Here is a 20,374-nt window from a genome sequence, read left to right as displayed (position 1 = left end):
ATACATTCCAAGACCTATGAAACAAAGAAAAGAAAGGATATAATAAATGGAAAATAAAAATGTATGTGCCTGATCTTCACTGCATCACAAGGCGTTGTCCACCAGGGAGGGAAACCCCCTGGGAATTAGTAAGCCATTAAAAGAATGTATCAATGGTGGAAAATGGGGAAATGGGAATGCTCCCATTTAAATCCTGGTGAAAGCAGCATTCCTGGCAGCACTTGTCTCCTCTTAAAAAATTTTCTGCTAGCACTCTTGGAAAAAGTCGTGCTGTAGTGCGGATCGTGATGCCATAGGCTATTCTTTTGCCCTCTTCCCATGGGCTACATTGTCGCCATGAGGTGCTTGCTTTTGTTCAGTCGAATAATATGTAAAAATGCGTAATTATGATAATATATAGATATGTTTACAAAGCAGCTTTCTTCAGCCTAAATTCTAAATTAATACATTATAGTCAAAACAAAATAAGCAAGCATATTAATTAGATGATTTAGAATAGGAATTCGCCGAGAACAAATATTAAATAAGAGAACGTACATAGCACAAAAAGAAAGAAAAAAGAATACTGGGACTTTAATCTTGAGGATAGTACCTATAAGCATAAAGCAATATTCAGGCAGTTTTAACATTAAGTTTTAATCGGCTGTTTTTGAACTTTTTGCTCATGAGGTAAATAACTCACAATTCTTCTCCAAGGCTATGTTCAGGGAAGTGTTTACTGGGTTTGAATCCTCCGAAATTTTGTCTGACGAAAATTTTTTTTTTGTAAAAACGAAAAAAATTGATGCGTTTCTTAAAGTTTTTGTACTTCCCCCCTAAAAAATCCCCCCAAACAAAACTCATAAAAATACCCCACCAGCGGAAAAAATTCGGGATACGCCCTTGCCCTTCCTCACACCATGACACTTTTCATAAGCAAGAAAAAAGAGCTTCTGAAATTTCCAAAACTTAGTTAGCTAGATTAACGCTATTCTGTGTTTATGACAGACATATTTAAAAAGAAAAAAGTTCTATCAAAGGGAAGAGTCCGATGCTTAAAACACTAATTTCTATGTACTGATGTTGAAATGTTCCTGCATATTAACATGCAACTACCCCGCCCTTCTGTGAATGCATGACATGACGCGCCATCCAGCCTGTTTTGGTGTTATATTTTCAATATTCTTAGACCTATGTATTAGCGCGTTAGGGGGGGGGTAGTGTAAAGTATTCGGACAGTGCCCTTAACCTAACCCTCACCCCCCTAATGTGCCAATATGTAGCCCAAACTATACAAGCCCAATGCATTCTGTCACCCGTCATTTGTCTTTGTGGTTATGAAACCGATTTCTGAGATCTAACCTAAGCGTAATTCTTATGTGTGTTTCGTTTAATTAACAAGTACCATATATATATATATATATATATATATATATATATATATATATATATATATATATATATATATATATATATATATATATATATATATATATATATATATATATATATATGACAAGCGATAGTTTCGCTATTAGCTTGTATAAGTATGAATGCGCGTTTCAATTTTCAATTTATAAGCCAAATCGAGACCAACCAAAAAAATTGCGTATACACTTGGACCGAATTACATCATTTTTTCTATTTCAGTAGAAAGTCTTCATTTCGATGTAGTAATGGAACTACGGATTTATCTAATAATTAAAATTACAGGTTCTTTTTTGCTAATCAATTTGCTAAAATTGTACATCTTTTGACAAAAAACGATTGCTTAAGAAATTAGAAGTTTCTGATCATACACGTTATCAGGATTTTTTTGGGGGCGGAGGGGAGGGAAGTTCATAAAAAAAATTGAACGCTGGGCAACAATAAAATTACGTATTTTGTCTCATAATTTGGATAAGAAGCACCCAAAAATTTAATAAATTTTGGAATTTGGAATGGAGGACCCAGGTTCTGAGGTCCCCTCAGCGTACATCCCTAAATATGATTGTACTACTAAGACGTGTTTTTTGTTGTTGGAAAATCAAAGTTTATTCTATTCTGTTCATTGCTCCGAAGTAATCTATTCCAGATACATACCTCCTTTTTTAGGGGGGGGGGGGTCTCGCGGTTAATAATAAAAGTGAGCTTTATTTGATAATTTAAATAAAGAATACCGAGAAATTTAAGACAATATAAGATTTTTTCTATTGTTTTGTTATTGCTATTTGCTATTATATGGTTAATGTTATTTGTTATTGCTATTATATGGAAATAAATGGAACTTGAACTTGATTTCAGGGGATACCAAGCTTCGCGGCCCCCCTACGTACGTTCTTGCCGTGTTCAATGTCCTATTGGGCAGAAAAATGGAAATCTATGCACTTTTGACTGATACCAGTGAGCTCTAAGATATTAGCATTATGACTAAGAACAAAATGATAATCTGAGGGGATTGTTGTAAGATCAGAGAAATAAGATGCCAGCAAATGGATTAGCCAAAAAAATATAAGCAGGTCGTAATTGTTGATCTTATCGTAAAGATAAATGCAATGTTCCAGTATTTTAGGGGTATATTTTTAGGTGTAATAAATGGGCTTCTTCGTAATACCTTAAAATATTCTGATACCCATGTAATTAAACAAACATGAGCATCTGTGAATAAAGCCTTAATTCAGAGAAAAAGACCCATTTAGTGTCTTAAGTCCTAAATTTCAAGTGTTTAAAGAAACTAAACTTCAAATCATTCTGGTGGTCAAGTACTGAAAACCAGTTTTCTAGAAAGTATTTTTTGCTCCCCTAAAAGCACTTCAGTCAGCCAAAATACTTACGAATAAAATGAATCAACCTGACATTCTTTAAAAAAGGACTACAAAAGGAAAAGACACTAAGTAAAAGTAAAACCTGCTAAATAATAAGTAACTAGAGGGCTCTAGTGGCTAGAATGACTCATTTGTGGCAATAATTGTCAGATCTGCCCAAGGCCGTACCCAGGATTTTTTCGGAGGGGGTTTTACTCAAAAAATTTCGGGGGGGGGGAGTTACTCAAAAAACCTGAAAAAACGAATACAAAATTTGTTTATATCCATTTTTGTTACGTTTTACGAGTCAGACAAAACATTTCGGGGGGGGTGTCAAACCCCCCTAAATCCCCCCCCCCCTTTCTGGATACGGCCTTGGATCTGCCCTTTGGATATTTACATGACGTAATGCGATTATCAAATTAATTTTCCAAATTCTTCGAATAAAATTCTTTTAAATTAACATTTTTGATAAAGATGCTGACATCAGTGCCGTCTGTAGCACGAGTACAATATCCCCTTCCCTTTATTCACCCGGCGATCTTGATCAGGCATAGAGAGTAACTTATAACAATGGGATGACTGGCGGAATTTATAAAGCTTTAGTATACTAACAATAGTTCGTTAACTTTTTGGAATGATTAGCCATTTTTGCGTTTAATGGTGTTTTAATCCCTGCACACGGGGTCTAATGGCAAAATTAGACATGTATCTTCAGTACGCTACAGGGATAGTGTGTGGATAACTGCGAGTGTTCCTGCTCAATGGAAGTAGTTGTTATCAAGCTGCTTAAAAAAGGGAGAACATTCGACTGCCGCAATTGGTGAGGTATCACACTGCAATTTGTAAGGAGTAGTCATCTGTTAGTTATGGTGCAGCTGTATGTAGTCGAAAGTTTTTCAACACTGAAAGACGATCGTGTGCTGATTTGATATTAATTTTGAGAAACCTTGTGGGTGAATTGAATTAGTGGTGGATCCAGGATTTTTTCAGGGGGGGGGGCAAAATAGGTTGATCCGAAAAACTTGCGTTAGAAACGAGTTTAATTAACACAAAGTTGCATTAATTAAATAAATTACACTACTTTAGACTATTTTAGGGGGCGCCCCCTCGCCCCCTGGATCTGCCACTGAACTGAATCGATGAGAGATTAAGGCTATTATTGCTTTTACCGACTCTACGAAGGCATTCGGTGTGGTTCACTCTGTGGAGAAACTTGTAGCAGTCTGGTTCTTGGAAATACTGTTTCCCTAACAAGATTTCCCGCATTAATGTTGAATTATGTCAAAACACGCTATTTGCCTATTGTACTTACGGATTCAGAATTTAGGTCCTACTCCTGAATGGTCTGGTGATCGCCAAGGGTATATCCTGTCCCTGTCCTGTTATTTCTTTTGAATATGTAAGTTTAAAGGAGAAATCCATCTCAATTTAATTTGTTGTTCTTTGTGATGGTGATTTTCCTGGTAAGATTGCCCTTCTGCCTTAGTTAAGAGAGGAGCGGTAGCAGAACACCAATACATGTGCCGCAGGTAAAACTTAAAGCATCCCCGTTGAAAGAGCTTTTCAGAGCTCCCTAAGAATAGTGAACAAACCTATCATTAAAACTCTGGATATTTAGACCTAAATACACCGGCGTTTCTATGCTTGAAATTTTCTCTTTCTGAAGTTTCATCAGTCCTAACCACGCTTGAAAAAATGGAAATCTTCCTGCAATTTTACAACATTGACTTCTGTTATTTTTCAATATTATGTTATTTTAATTATTATGGTAGATCTCAAGAACCATGGCCCGCTCCCCCCCCCAAAAAAAATGTGGTTCTTGTGTATTGCAGTATTAAATTCTGAAGTACAAGGTTTCACCCTCAGAATATAAAAAAAAGGTTCAAGTCACAATTAGAAGCTTAAAACTGGCCAATTAACTGCTAACTCAAACGTTTGTTCGATTTTAATACTTATGTAAATTTCAAATGAATGTCTAGATGAAATACTTATAACGATATAAAAAACCCAGGTTTTCGAAAAAAACACGTTAAAAGAACTTGGTTATTTAATTATTGAAAAGACAATCAAATACTCCTTCCCATCAAAATCCTCGCTACTAGTCTATAGGTTCCTATAATTTTGCATGAACTAGTTTGCTAGTTGGAGATGAACTAGTTTGCCAAAGGCTGGGCTATGGTAATTTTGTCTTATAGACGCGCTCTTTCGGCTTCTAGACTCACTAGGAGAAGATTGATACACCCACCTCCCCAAGAAAAATGTTAAAGCTATTTGCCAGGGTAGCCTATATGTGTGGAGTGCTGTATTTCAAATTGCCAGGATAAGTAACCTTTTGCTAAAATAAAATTAAGTCCGAAAGCAGTGAATATATATAGCCTATAGACAAATGTTTTGAAGGCAATTCAATTGATGTTTTAGTGGTTTAGTAACATGATGGGAATTCCGGATAAATACTTTTACTAGCCGAAATTGGCCTTGCCAAACCTGCCCAGGACTGTTGCAATGAAATCCTGTTAGGTCTACTTACATTGCTGATGATAATTAGTCTTGTGTGTGGGAGAAAACAAAAAACTCGGCTCTGATCTTTTAAGACGAAGTAGTTTTATAATTAAAGATACCCACTAATCATGTGATTTTGCGAAGTTGAATGTTGCTATGTGTGCGAATACACTACCAGATTTTTTGTCAGGGGGGGGGGTGGATTAAGTAATTTTTCCAAGTGTGTTTCATTTTTAGGAGGACATCAGATAGTTTTTTTATTGGAGCGGTGGTCTAAAACTCCTTAAAAGAGCATTTCAGGTCATATTTTTCTGGTTAAAAATTATCTTAACCAGTAGGTAAGGTAAAATTTCTTGTGACTTGAACTAGATCCATTTTTATCGAGATTATTGGGAATGATTCTAATTAGGAAACAAAAGATTCACAAAAGGGACAAAGTTTTCTAATATTCCGTAAAAATAGGAAAAAAAATCTTTTTTCTTTCAAACCGGTACCCCTCCCTCTCCCAGAGCCATTCAAAATGGGGAAGGAAAACCAAGGCAGCTGCCCCAGACACCGTGGCTAGGGTGTAGCCGCCGTGGCGGGGGTGTTGCCCACTTTGATTCGGCATATATTGCATATATTTGAGTCGGGAGGGTGATGTAATTAATTTTCCCGGGCACCACCAACCCTAGGAACGGCTTAGCACTCCCTCCTAAAAGTTATACGAGTTTTGGCTTTTCTGAATAATTTCCAGATGTCTCTCTTGTTTGCAGGGTATCTATGAGGGTTTTTTGTCTTTTTTTCTTTATTTACGCCAATTATCAAAGTATTGCCTCATTTGCACCCCCCCCCCCCAAAAAAATAACAATTATCTAACTGGGAAGATAGAATAGCTGGTAGTAGGGAATGGTGGAAAAGTAAAAACAGGAATAATGAAAGAGAGAAAACAGTGAATGTATCTACACTATGTCGCTCGCAAGGCATCAATTTTTTAGTAAAATTCAATTATTAAGGTTACCCCAAACATAATTAAATTACGCCTATACCGGTACGTTGTGGGCCGCTACAAGTAATAGAAAAGTTGCTTGCAGATTTTGACCAAACGTTAAATTTCACAAAATTAACTTCACTTGTACAATTTAATTTTGAAAAATATCTTTTTTAATTTTTTTCATTTTTTTAGCCATTTGTCAACATCTTACTTTTTTAATAATACTTCATATGTGCTTTAGATAGCTTATGATTGTTATAATATTCTGGGAGAAAATATTCAAGCTATGTCGAGGGTTGCCGACTTTCTGAAATCATGTACACTGGGTGGTGTGTGCCAAGAGTGCCAAGCGTGGCGAGCCTGTTTCAAGCATGGCGGACCTGTGCCAAGAGTGACGGAACTGTACCAAGCGTTGTGAAACCCTGCGGCACACGTGGCGTTCCATATTTACAACAGGTTGCTGGAAGTCGGCAACCGCTTGAGCTTCGTAATGTTTGGCTACTTAAATTGTATGACTCGTTCTAATAATAAAAGGCCTGGGCGAATTTCTCAGGAGGAGAGGGACTAAGCTTTCAAAAATGTAGGGGTTAGAACTTGAAAGAACTACTTTCATCCCTCAAATGGTGATTTTCCAATAAAAATGTGCATTTCTTGTATATTTGTTTATCATCAATGAGAGGGAAGTAATTACCAGACTTACCTTCCCACCTTGCGTATGCCCTTCTTTGCAAAAATTGCCCAACAAAATTCAGGCAATTTGCCTTTACAATTTTGTTCTCCTAGATTTGTTTATCATCCATGAGAGGGAAGCAATTGCCAGACTTACCTTCCCATCTTGCGTATGCCCTTCCTTGCAAAAATTGCCCAACCAAATTCAGGCAAGTTGCCTTTACAATTTTGTTTCTCATAGATCTGTTTTATCATTCATGAGAGGGAAGTAATTGCCAGACTTCTCTTCCCACCTTGTGTATACCCTTCCTTGCAAAAATTGCTCAACAAAATTCAGGCAATTTGCCTTTACAATTTTGTTCTCCTAGATTTGTTTATCATCCATGAGAGGGAAACAATTGCCAGACTACCTTCCCATCTTGCCTAGGCCCTTCCTTGCAAAAATTGCCCAACTAAATTCAGGCAATTTGCCTTTATAATTTTGTTCTCCTAGCAGGGGTGGATCTAGGATTTTTTTTAGGGGGGGCGCAAAATAGGTTGATCCGATTTTTTTTTTTGGGGGGGGGGGCGCAGATAGGTTGATCCGATGATTTGCGATATGAGCAAGTTTAATTACCGCAAACTTGAGTTAATTAAGTAAACTACACTACTTTAGACTACGCTGGGGGGGGGCCTCTCGCCTCTTGGATCTGCCACTGTCTCCTAGATTTGTTTATCATCCATGAGAGGGGAGCAAATGCCAGACTTACCTTCCCACCTTGCGTATGCCCTTCCTTGCAAAAATTGCTCAACCAAATTCAGGCAATTTGCCTTTACAATTTTGTTCTCCTAGATTTGTTTATCATCCATGAGAGGGAAGCAATTGCCAGACTTACCTTCCCACCTCGCGTATGCCCTTCCTTGCAAAAATTGCCCAACCAAATTCCGGCAATTTGCCTTTACAATTTTGTTTCGTATAGATCTGTTTTATCATCCATGAGAGGGAGGCAATTGCCAAACTTATCTTCTGACATTGCGTATGCCCTTCCTTGCAAAAATTGCCCAACCAAATTCAGGCAATTTGCCTTTACAATTTTGTTCTCCTGGATTGTTTGTATAAATACAATCAATAGTAAAAAAAAACACAAAAAAAACGAAAAAAACAACAACAGAATAACATGTACAGAGAAGATATACATGGAAGAATAAGATGGACATAGAGCATGTACATACAATTCCTATGGCCCAATGGCTTTTTTTGGAAATACATACATACATACATAGAAGTTACGAAGAACCCATAGCTATGTTAATTCTTATTTACCAGAATATTTGTTAATGGTTCATTTAGCTTTTTGAATAAAATTGGGACATACTGCCGTCTACCAACTTTCATCATCTGTTTATGTGCAATGCTTAATATATTGGCTAATTAGTCCTATAATTAGTTTTGATTTCTCTAAGTTTTTTAGGTCACTGTTTTTATGCTTGATCAGAAAGTTAAAAGAAGTAAAAATGCCTCTTACTGATGGTGATGAATCTTTACAGCTTCGCATGGATTTTCCAAGCACCTGGGAGGACCTTTATGGTAATGTTCTTTAAATTTTATGAAACCGCGGGACATAGTTTTACTGATCTTTTTTATGACAGATGCTTAGTCTTAAATCCTCATGTTTTTTTTTGGGGGGGGGGGGTGCGCAGTTTTGTGAATTTCAGTGAACATTCCAATTCAGACCTATAGGAAGAGAGGATTCGACTTTGCCCTCTAGACCCAACCCTGAACTGGAACAAAGGGGTTAATTTTTATGTTGAAAGTGTACATGGCCGCTTTTCGGCTCATATCCCCAAAATCTCCAGATTTAACGATTTTTCATATACCTTATTTTGGCCTCTATGGAAAAATCCCTCCCCGAAACAGAGTCCTGTGCACACGTCTGCCTCCAATCCAATCTTTGGCTCTACCTCCGGAGGTATCCCCTGTTCTGTGTCTTTCAGTCTTTGTCTTCAGTCTTTTGTTACCCCATTGGCAAAATGCCCTTAGAATGTTACGTAAGGAATAAGATAAGTTACTTTTTCTAGTTTTGCGCCAATCTTGTTTTTTTATGTATTTTGCAGTAGCCTATAGGCAAGCTTTAGTTTGTTTTAAATATATTTTGAAAAGATACTTGTCTACAATAGTCTTTTCCACTATTTCTTTTCCTGTTGGTGCAAGATTCGGAAAAAGATCGGGCAAGGAACCACCTTTGATATGATCTCTGTGGTTGTCGCCCCCCCCCCCTCCTAAAGAAAATCTTGTAAATATGGATCTGATCTAGTGGAAAATAAGGAACCCTAGGGTCTCTAGCGGAAACTTGATATCAAGGCCGTATTCAGGGGCGGGGTTGACGGGTTTGAACCCCCTCCCCGAAATGTTTGTCCGACTCGTAAAAACGTAATGGAAATACATAAAACACTTTTTGATGCGTTCTTCAAAGTTCTTTTTGTAACACCCCATCCCCCCCCCCAAAAAAAAAGAAAGAAAAATACCCCCCACCCCTGAGAAGAGATCCTGGATACGGCCTTATTGATATCCATGCTCCTTTTGCTTGGAAATGTGTAACACAATGTCAGTGCGTAGTACGAGTTTTTTTCCAGAAAAAAAATCGTATTTTTTCCAAAATTAAACCCTATAAAGAATATTGATGAATCAATAGATCAGAGGTAATTTATCAATAGATCAATCAAGATCTCATCTTTGAACTTTTGGGTCTGCCAATTCACACAATTATTGATGATATCCATAAATAAATATTAAAATTTTACCTGAAATTGCAATCTGTTTTGACTTTTGTCTGTACCTTTGTTGAATGTGGGATTTCGCTGGTTCTGCAATTTGCTTCAAGGGTCCTTTTTTCTTTAAACTATAAAATTCTGAAATTTCAGTTATCCTTGGAAAAGTTAATTTCCTCTCCTGATTGTTTATCTCAATATATCCGGTAATGTAATTCAGTACTTCAAAGCCAAACTCGCACTAAAAACCAGAAAAGAGATTATAGTACATGAGGTTGTAGATGTAACGTTTTGTAGGAAAGGGGATTCAGACCCTTTGGACCTCCACCACAAAGAATCGAACAATTTTGAGAATTTTCTACCAAGGCCGTATCCGGGGGGATTACCGGGTTTACCCCCCCCCTTCGCACTCCCAAAATTTTGTCAAACTCGTTAAAACCTAAAAAATGCGTGCAAACAAATTTTTGACGCATTTTTTAAGTTTTTGTGGACCTTCCCCCCCCCCTCCCGAAAAAGTCATGGATACGCCCTTGTTTGCTACGTATCTTTGTATATCTCTTTCTTCAATTTTCTTCCAATGTAGTTCTTGATGACAAATCTAGTCTATGAACCTTCAGTGAAAAAGAAACTGTAACTGAATATTGAAAATCTTCGCAAGATTTTGGGTAAAAAGAAGTCTTTCTATAAGTAAATAAAATGGAAAAATATTCTGTTGTTCACCTCTCTCTTATAAAACGGTTTACTTTTGCTTTGTTTTGCCATTTTTCTTTCACACTTCATTATTAAGGTGAAATTTACTTGAAATCTAACTTCAAACAAAATGATGGTCCAAATAATGATTTGACGTGAACAATTGATTCATTGATGTCAGTTGGCGGGGGAGGGGCATTGAACTCTAAAAATTGTTTACTCATCCCATTTCAATTTTAAAAGATGCCTTTATTGATATTTTCTTTGAAATTTTTTTTTTGGTACTTTCATTAAAAAAAACGACGCTTCATGTTCGGAGTCACGATAGGTTATTTTTAGTTTTTGGGCGTATTCTCTTTCAAATGAACCATATATCAACAGTTAAGTTGTTAATTAAGCGTTGGCCAACAAAATATTTAGCCATTAATAAAATTTAGTCAAGTTTCTTTAGGTTAAATTTTTTTTTGCCATGACATTTATAGCTTCTAGGTGTGTCCTCCTAAATAAGTATCAGTTAGTTACCCGTTAAACTGCTTCGGAGCACGAGCCACTGCCGGGGTTGCCGCCCCTAGTAATTTATTAATATTTCTAGTAATTTTTTTATTGCCCAAAGAAAAAATCCCTAAATCAGAACATAAATCACTAGATTATTGAAGAAAATCACTAAATCAACTAAAAAATCACTAAAATCTAGTGATTTTTTCTTTCACCGGCTGGCAATTCTGTCCAGTGCTATTGCAGTAACAAATCTTAAAAATTCACGTAGAAACATTTCCCCAGGTTTGAGCTTGTGATTTGCGAACCTACAAGCTGAATTTGACTAGTTTTTCAAGTGGAACACTGAATACTCCCGGAATACTCCCCCTTTTATATAAAACCTATAGAAAAGACGTCGTAAGCTTTTTGGGATTTTCTTCCAGAACGTCATCGTCTAAATTCATGAAAGGGCTTTCGAAAAAAAAAAAAAATTATGTTGAAATGGGGATGTTGAAAAACTTGAAACTGGCAGTCAAATACGAACAGAAATTAGTTAAAAAAAAAACTTTCCGAAAAAGAAGTTTTTCAAAGAAAAGTAAAGCGCTATATTAAACCTGACCAACATAAATAAATCCCTATAATAAATGAAACTCAGGACGACCAGAGATTATTATTAAAGAATAAAAGAAACCCAAAAGAATCAGAAATTAAATAAACAGTCATAGCAAACATACAGATAACAGGTACTAATATAAATGAGTAAATAAATCTTAAAACGAGTAAAAATTAAATTGAATATTCAAGGCAAACTTAAAATGGACAAAATCACTACAAAAAGAAGTTCGGCTACTGCCCCCTTCCCACTCCCCTAACCGTAAAAGGGAAATTACAGTGAAATAAAATCACGAATTGCTGAACTTTCAGCAATTAATATCATTATATATATCAAATATTTATTTTGTTTTTATTTGTTCTTTCCGAGGACTGTTCAAGACATGTCTAGCTTTCAAATAAAACACAAATGACGCAATAGGCTTTTGCCTTTTACGATCAGAGGAGGAGGAACAGGGCAGTAGCCAAACTCCTGTTTGTAGTGATTTTGTTCGTTTTAAGTTTGAATTGAATATTCAATTTTATATTTACTTGGTTAAAGTTTTATTTTTTCATTTGTATTAGTAGCCTACATGTTATATGTATGCTTGCTATGATTCATTATTTAATTTCTGGTCGTTTTTAGCCTGAGTTTTTATAGGAATCAATTTCTGCTGGTCTTAATTTTATATGGCTCTTTACCTATCATTGAAATACTTCTTTTTCGGAAAGTTAGTTTTTTTTTAATTAATATTCAAAATATCATTATTGGCACTGCTTTTGCAGTCTGCAAGGAACTGTTTGGTCAAGAAACCTCGCAGTGATATACGTTTCACATACTTATGGCAACTAAATTACATGAGGGGGAGGGGTACAAATTCATACTGAACAATTTGTTTTAGGAACTGGGCACTACTGAAAATAGCCGAATTATATGTAAAATATTAAAACTTAGAAAAATATTGAGAATTTTGGAGGAATCTTTACTCTATTTCTTAGTCTATTTCAGTTGCCCCCCAATAATGTGGCGAAAACTTATCATATATCCCATGCCCATTGACTATCCCCCCTCTTGCCCCTCTTGCTATGGACCCCTCTTGCCTCCCCAATAAAAATGCTGGAGATTTCCCCCTGTCAACTGTTATTCTTTGAAAGCGGTTTGGTTAGCAGCCTTTCTTCTTTGCCTTACTAAGCGCTGTGTTGTTTTGTGGAGGAATTTCTTGTAACTTCGTAAATTTTCATTAGATATTCCTATATCTTTCAAGTGAAGGCCAAACACAAAAAGAATCCGTTATTTTTGTGTTTGTCATACCAAAATAGGAACCAACTGTTCAAATACATGAGTTTACCTTACGAATAGACCCTTAAATGGATAATATTTTGATGACTCCTTACGCCATATTACTACAATCTAAGGTTAAATTACACTGTATGCCTTCGTCTATTTACCCTACTCCTTACTGTAAAGGTGTGATTTACACTTGCATTTTATTAAAATATGGGACTCATTTTGAAGCGTTTTTAGTATCCAAATATAGATAAAATGTCTATATGTAAAGTTTTCTCATTTGTTTAAGTATGGAAATAAATTTGGTTTTATTACTCACTGTGACGTGATTAGAGCTACACGCCCTTTTTCATTACTTAGGAAAGGTAAGGTTCATTATCTGCTCAAAATATCATTTTGAACCTCTTAAACTATTGGAGCCTTTAATAAATTCGGTACTTGGGCACTATATGGACCTTTACAAGGAAAACCAGTCACGAAAAACCCGTTTTTGACGGGTTAATTCAAGAGACCGCTATAGAGTAATGCAATGCATAGCGTGGTTTTCAATGCGTTTACGATATTTAAACTGTTGTTTTTTGGGGTTTGGGGGGGAAGGTTAGGTTAGGTTACGTATTTAATATATGCTATGCTTTACACCCACCCCACCCCCCGAAATTGCAAATATGTAGCCGAAATTTGTTTATAAACTATTATATATTCATCCTATTTTATTTTATTTCATTAGCATTAACCAAACTTGACTTTTTAGAAAGGCCCATATAATGCCCAAGTACCACAAATTCTTACATTTTAATACTTTTTTTTTAAATTAATAGGTGGTAATCCATTTGAATTAGCATAAAAGAACCATAGGCTGCTTTTATCTAAATTTGGACTTGTATCGTCCAAGTTAGGAAAATTAAATGTCGAAATAGGATTTTACCTACTAGCTAGTCAAACCCCTTTTCAACCCCTGGTTCGTGGCGCTGAAGTTCATTCGTACTTTTAAAAGAGTTTCTTATTCTAAACTAAATGGCCCTTGTGTTTCAGTAGTTGTTGTTAATAAATTTGGACAAAAAGTCAAACCTTAGCGTTAAGAGCGATGGATTAATACTGAATAATTTTTGTTCGTTTTAAGTTTTAATGCTGCTCCTTGCTTTCAGTTGATTTTTTTTAATGATAAAGAAGATAGAAAAAATTCCGTAATTATTAACTTTTATTTAAATTCAGATTTTATTGTAATACTTATAGCCTAGCTTTAAACTATTTATTTTTTTTTGCTTTTTTTTGTGGGCTTAGTAGCTCTGGGACTTTTTGTATAAATTATTTGGTAAGGTTTAAAAACAAAGGGACTACCAATGTAAATTTGCTCTCTTTTGTGGTCAAACTGAAATCAAACAGACAATCAGAAGCCCTGTGAGCCCTCGAGAGAGGGCTCATTCAACTGAAAATTAAAGTTCTAGTGCCCTTTTCAAGTGCCCAAAAACATTGGAGTGCAACTAGTCCGACTCCCAGCCCTCTCTTTCCCCAGAAGTGCAAAAATATGTAGCTTTCACCTGAAGTTTTCGGGTTTATTTTTTAACTCCTCCATGAAAGGGAATTTGGATGGCCGTACATATGTACAAGTCAGTTCACGTAATCCAACAGAGATAAGTCAAGACACCAACCAAACCTCTCAAGTCATTACAAGAATCTGAACAACTGAGCACCGTAACAATTCCAACCAGTCAGCCCAACGCAAAAACACCAATAAATGATACGAGATAGTCTCCAATCTCTCTGCTTGTAAACTTATTTATTGCAATGTCTACTTTGATAAGTGATAGTTTCATTTACCAAGGGCCAAATTTGGGTATAAAAATACACTTTTTGAGGCTTTAGACACACTCCCCCCGACCTACACAAAGATCCATCAGCCCTCCTCCATAATAGTTGATAGGCAATTATAAACCCTTGAGCATAATTTCATCAAACCTCAGATGAGTCCTCTTGGTTAAATGAAGCTCGAAAATAAATGCCTCTATTAAGCATTTATTCTGTGTAGACTACGGCCATTAGTAGGAATGAATGTGCCGCAGCATTACTGCTCCGAAACTGAAAAGTTTAACAAACAGTTTTTCGGTAATTTCATATTGATTGGCTAGCTTTTGGCTAAATTGATTCGATAGCTTTTGGGCACTCTTTCCGCCAAAATCGTTATTTTGCTCCTTAAATAGCAGAAAATGCTTCTTTCCTGTGGCACAATGTTTTTGCTACTTAAAAAACACTCTAGAACTTTCAATTTTCCTTCGAATGAGCCTTCTAGGGGTGTTCTAGGGTCATTGGTTCGATACGGTTACGCCTAAAAAAAGAAGAAGAAACGAACGTGATAATCTTCTCGAAAAAATGGAAAATTTCACATTGTAGTAGATAGGGGCTTAAAACCTCCGCAATAAGATTTACTGATACTCTGAATTTATTGGCGTCCTTTTCTTCAAGATAACTTGCCCTTTTTAGATAACTTCCCCTTGCCCCTTTGGTGAAAATCAGGTATATTTTCTCAGGATCGTAACTTTTGGTGAGTAACATTAAATTTAAAGAATTTTACATATTTAGAATCACCGTAAAAAGTTGATTCTTTTGATGCATATCGTTATCATTCTTATCATATCGATATCATCGTTATCAGCATTTCTTTTCGTTAGAGTTACGGTTACTGTTAGCACGAGTTGCTACTTGCTTGCAGTTTGCTACTACAAACTGTTTGACTATTTTAATTTCTATGAGAAAGTTTTTAAAAGTGAAAATATTCTTGAAGAATATTAAATATTTTCTATGGCCCTCAAGTCGTCACGCTACTTAATAGAAAACGAGTATAATGGACATACCTTGTTCGTAACTTTTTTGTCTGCTGAATGTGAATTCAACAGTAACAAAAAGAGAAGAAAATACAGAAATAAAAATTCATAGCTCGAACACAATTATTAGTTCTGGTTAAGAAGAAATGCACTAGATCAATGCTTCTGACCGGAGATACTACAAACGTCAGATGCGAGAGAGGATTTTCGAAGGTCTCAAGACAGACTCTAAACAATTACCTAAAATGGTAGGCTACCCATATTTGCACATCCCCTGAAAATTGAAAAATCGATTCATAATTTTTTTCTTTTTTCTTTTAGACCTCCTCCTAGGGAAGACCTCTAATCCCTCTACCTTAAGGGCCGGACATGTGTGTACCTATGATTGTATATGTAGTAAAAATTCAGTAGGCCTTGCAGCCCGTGCTAAATGGAACGTAAGATTTTATTACAAAGTCCCATGAAGTGCGGGCCTAGGAACAGGTTATGAGCCTCTGATCTAGATGTTCTATGCATCAGAGGTACTTGGACAGGGTCAAAAGCAGGCTTACAGATCAAAGGTACAACCATTGGGATCTGGGACACAATACAAAATCCATGGTCTTACGAATTTTTTGACAATTAACAACTTTTTATCTGCTTTTTCAACTTCTCAAAGAGGGAATTCAGGTCCCCAGGATCTCACTACTAAAAGTTGGATATACAAGTACGATTTCGGGTATGCAAATACCTCCCCTCATCAAGACCGTATCCAGCGGGTGGGGGCTGTTAGAGGGTGCCCCCCCCCCCGAAATTTTTGCCCAAATCTTAAAAATGTAACAAAAATACATATCAACACAATTTTGATGCGTTTAAATTTTTTTTTCTTTGTAAATCCTCCCTCCCGAAAAAAAAATTATAGATACACTTCTGCGCGTCATCATTGGGAATTTATTTGGCAGTATTCCAGACTCTTGGACCTATTTTGAACTAAATTTTGTCTAAAGCAGGTTGGCTTGTTCCTATTTTTAATTTTCTTTTCTTTAAAAATAAAAAATGGATTATTTTTAAGTATTAGAGTGATATTAAAAACAAACTGAATTTCTCTAACAGTCAATTAAATGATCCTTGAAATAAATGACGGCCTTTATAATCCATTTTTTCTGCATCGTGATTTCAGGATTTATGGATTTTTTCCAAGCATAAAATATCAGTCAAAATTCCTAATTATATAATTAAATAATTGGTAGGCCAATGCACCTTTGCAGAAGTCACGGTCGTTGGTTAAATTAATCCACCTGCGAAGTACAGCTGCATTAACTGCGATTTCAATAAAGCTCCGGCTAGATATTTATTGGGTTATGTGGAAAATAATATTAAATTTCTGCATTATTAATCGATATGCAAAGAATCTCCGGAGACTGACTGGAACAACCCAAGGAATTACTGAAACATTGTGCCATAATAGTTCACTCTTCTTGCATTTTGATATACCCCCACCCTTCTCAGAAAACTCATTTTGGCACTTTTGTATTATCCAGAATATACTCAAGAGGTGAAGATAGGTTAATCATAATGAAATATACCAAAATATGATGAAAATATAATACCTTAGTGACAAAATTATGGAAACTACAGCAAAGAATTATGGAAAGCAGGGCGCCCAGAACGCATTATATTAAATACCTAACTAACCTAACCACTTCTATAGGTTAAATATTTAAGTAAAATATGAGTGCATCGTAGTTTATTTTACGAAAGAATAAGCTAATTATAACCGAATGTGAGAGAAAAACTGCTTTTACTCAGACCAAACATTGCAAACTCCTTGAATGCGTTCTGGATAATACACAAGTATCCTCATTTTAATTCCACCCTTAAGTGTTGACGCTGTTTGCACAGTAATGTCAATTGTGGGAGGGGGTATGCATATACCCCCCCCCCCCAAAAAAAAAAAAAAATCCCCCCTAGTTTTGAAAAATCTCTTTTTGGGGAGGAATTTTGGTGCTTATGTATTATATACACACTCGAGAACTTGTATCGCGAACATGAGACATACCCGCTTTTCATGGTGTTTATACCAGTAGATAAGTTCGAAGACCACACTGCCTCTCCATGACGATAAATAAAAGTCAAATAGGGATAAAATCCTTTTGATATACAGTGATAAATTTCACGAAAATACTAGATATTTCGGTCACATATGCAGCGACCGCCATCACTAGTAATACTAGTGCTAAAACAATTAAAAATAATAATTTACATACAAAATAAAATAAATTACATATTGTTTAATAACATTATTCTTTCCAAAGCAAAAACGGAAGCGGGTCTCTTTCGCTTCCACTTATATGTGACCGAAATATCGAATATTTTTGTGAAATTTATCACTGTCTATTAAAAGGATTGTATCCCTATTTGAACTTTTATTTATTGTTTATACCAGACAATTAGCTTTGACTCGGTGGAAAACTACATTATAGCTATATTTTAATTAAATATTTAGTTGGTATTTTGGTTAGGTTAATTTAGGTTGCTTATTTAATATAGCCTAATGCACTCTGGGCGGCCTCACTTCCATAATTCTTTGTTGTAGTTTTCATAATTTTGTTACTAAAGTATTGGATTTTCATCATATTTTGTTTTATTTCATAAACATTAACCAAACTTCATTTCTCGAGTGTGTATTATATATATATTACATAAGTGCCGGAATTTTTATTGAAATTGCCGTTCTTTTTTTTTTTTATTGGAAAAATGAACAACAATGAGAAATTTGCCCTCCTCTTTACGTCGAAAACGCTTCTCCGCCTTAAATTTTCTTGAATTGATTCCACTATATTTGCACCTGGCTATCTACACGGGGGGGGGGGGGGGTGACAGAGGGAACCCCCTCATAAGATCGGCCTTAAGTTTCCCCCAAAAAATAAAATTTAAGCAACACCTTTTGAGTTTGAGACCTTTTCCTTAATTAAATAAAAAAAACAAACAAGTTTTTTAACTGAAAGTAAGGAGCGACGTTAAAACTTAAAACGAACAGAAATTATTCCGCATATGAAAGGGGCTGTCCCCTCCTCAACACCCCGCTCTTTACGCTAAAGTTTTTTATTGGTTTAAAAGAATAGAGTTGTGGGAAAGTCAAACTTTAGCGTAAAGAGCGAGGCGCTGAGGAGGGGACAGCTCCATTCATATACGGAATAATTTCTGTTCGTTTTAAGTTTTAACGTCGCTCCTTACTTTCAGTTGAAAAAACTTGTCTTGTTTTATTTAATTTTTGAATGCTTTTGAATAAATGCAGGTTTTAATTCTGGCTCACCGTATATGAATAATCAACACCAAATTTGCATATTAATTTTACTTTTATTTGGTTAAATGGCTTTCTCGAACGTTATTTAATTCTATCTACAAACGTATTTATTAGTAATAAATATACTTAACTTACGAATTAACTTACGTAACGAACTTCTATATTCATATATTTTTAATACGTATCTTAGAGGGTTCGCCCCCTGGTCAATACCTCGCTCTTTATGTTAAAGTTCGAATTTTGTTCCAATTCTTTAAAAACGACCCCTTAATCACAAAGGCCATTAATTAGAATAAATAGCTTTTAGGAAAGTACTAAAAAATATATGGCTAAAAGAGCGAGGTATTGACTAGGGGGCGAACCCAATCATATGCGTAATATTTTCGGTTCGTTTTAAGTTTTTATGTTGCTCCATACTTTCAGTTGAAAAACTTTTTTTTTATTTAATTTCTGATCTTTTTTTTAAAATAATGCTGGGAAATCCGGCGACCCCTTCATAGCAATGTCCCTTCCCACATGAAAACTTCCTTGATGTAAAGATCCTCCCACATAATCCCCTTCCCATCCCCCCCACTACCAGAACCCCCCCCCCCCCACCTGAAAACGTCTGTATACTTCCCAATAACCAATACTATATGTTAACATTGGGTAAAGTTCATAACTTTCAGCCCTCCCCCCCCCCAGGGCCTTTGGGGGATTAAGTCATCATAAAAGACATAGTTACCGTATTTTTGACCATGCTGAACAAAATAGTTATCTCAAAATTTTGATCGGGTGACTTTGGGAAAAAATGAGCGTGGGAGGGGGCCTAGGTGCCCTCCATTTTTTTGGTGACTTAAAAAGGGCACTAGAACTTATAATTTTCGTTCCAATGAGCCCTCCCACGATATTCTAGGACCACTGGGTCGATACGATCACCCCTGGGAAAAAAAAAAAACAAAAAACAAATAAACACGCATCCGTGATCTTTCTTCTGGCAAAACATAAAAGATTCCGCCACATTTTTGCAGATAAGAGCTTGAAACCTAAACAGTAGGGTGCTCTGATACGCTAAATCTGACAGTGTGATTTTCATTAAGGTTCTATAACTTTTAGGGGGTCTTTCCCCTTTTTTTTCGAAAATCAGCCAAATTTTCTCAGGCTCGTAACTTTTGATGGGTAACTTTCAAGGACTAAACTTGATAAAACTTATATATTTGAAATCAGCATTAAAATCTGATTCTTTTGATGTGTCTATTGGTATCAAAATCCCGTTTATTAGAGTTTCGGTTACTATTGAGCCGGGTCGCTCCTTACTTACAGTTCGTTACCACGAACTGTTTGATTAATCATAATTCTTAGTGCTGCTGAAGATTTTGCTGCCTTCGTGATAATCAAAAATAAATTACTATAGGCCTAAGTAAAAATACGAATCCACTTTGAAGAACATGATCAAGAAATGAAAAACCGAACAGCACATACGAATATTAATACAATGACAAAATCTAAAAAAAAGAAAAAAAAACTCTCAATATCAGACCCCTTCCAGGAGATGTCTTATGAAACGGGCCCTTAAATTGTGAACCTGCC

General features: G+C 35.8%; 1 protein-coding gene across 2 annotated transcripts in view; it reads left to right on the top strand.

The window, feature by feature from the left end:
* GEFmeso (Guanine nucleotide exchange factor in mesoderm) overlaps positions 1-20,374 on the top strand; it is a 255,666-nt gene that overhangs the window by 10,406 nt on the left and 224,886 nt on the right. The window contains exon 2 of one of the 2 annotated variants that reach the window (XM_089090831.1): positions 8,358-8,473. In XM_089090831.1, coding sequence (XP_088946957.1) covers positions 8,401-8,473 — 73 coding nt within the window. In that variant the 5' untranslated portion in view covers positions 8,358-8,400. Of the gene's footprint in view, positions 1-8,349; positions 8,474-20,374 lie in introns of those variants that run through there. The other variant, XM_089090832.1, reaches the window with a different exon arrangement.

This window comes from Artemia sp. Qi Xiang Cuo, chromosome 6, assembly GCF_049724085.1.
Source record: "Artemia sp. Qi Xiang Cuo chromosome 6, ASM4972408v1, whole genome shotgun sequence".
NCBI lineage: Eukaryota > Metazoa > Arthropoda > Branchiopoda > Anostraca > Artemiidae > Artemia > Artemia sp. Qi Xiang Cuo.
Note: the sequence above shows the minus strand (reverse complement) of the source record. Positions and strands in the feature narration are given on the sequence as shown.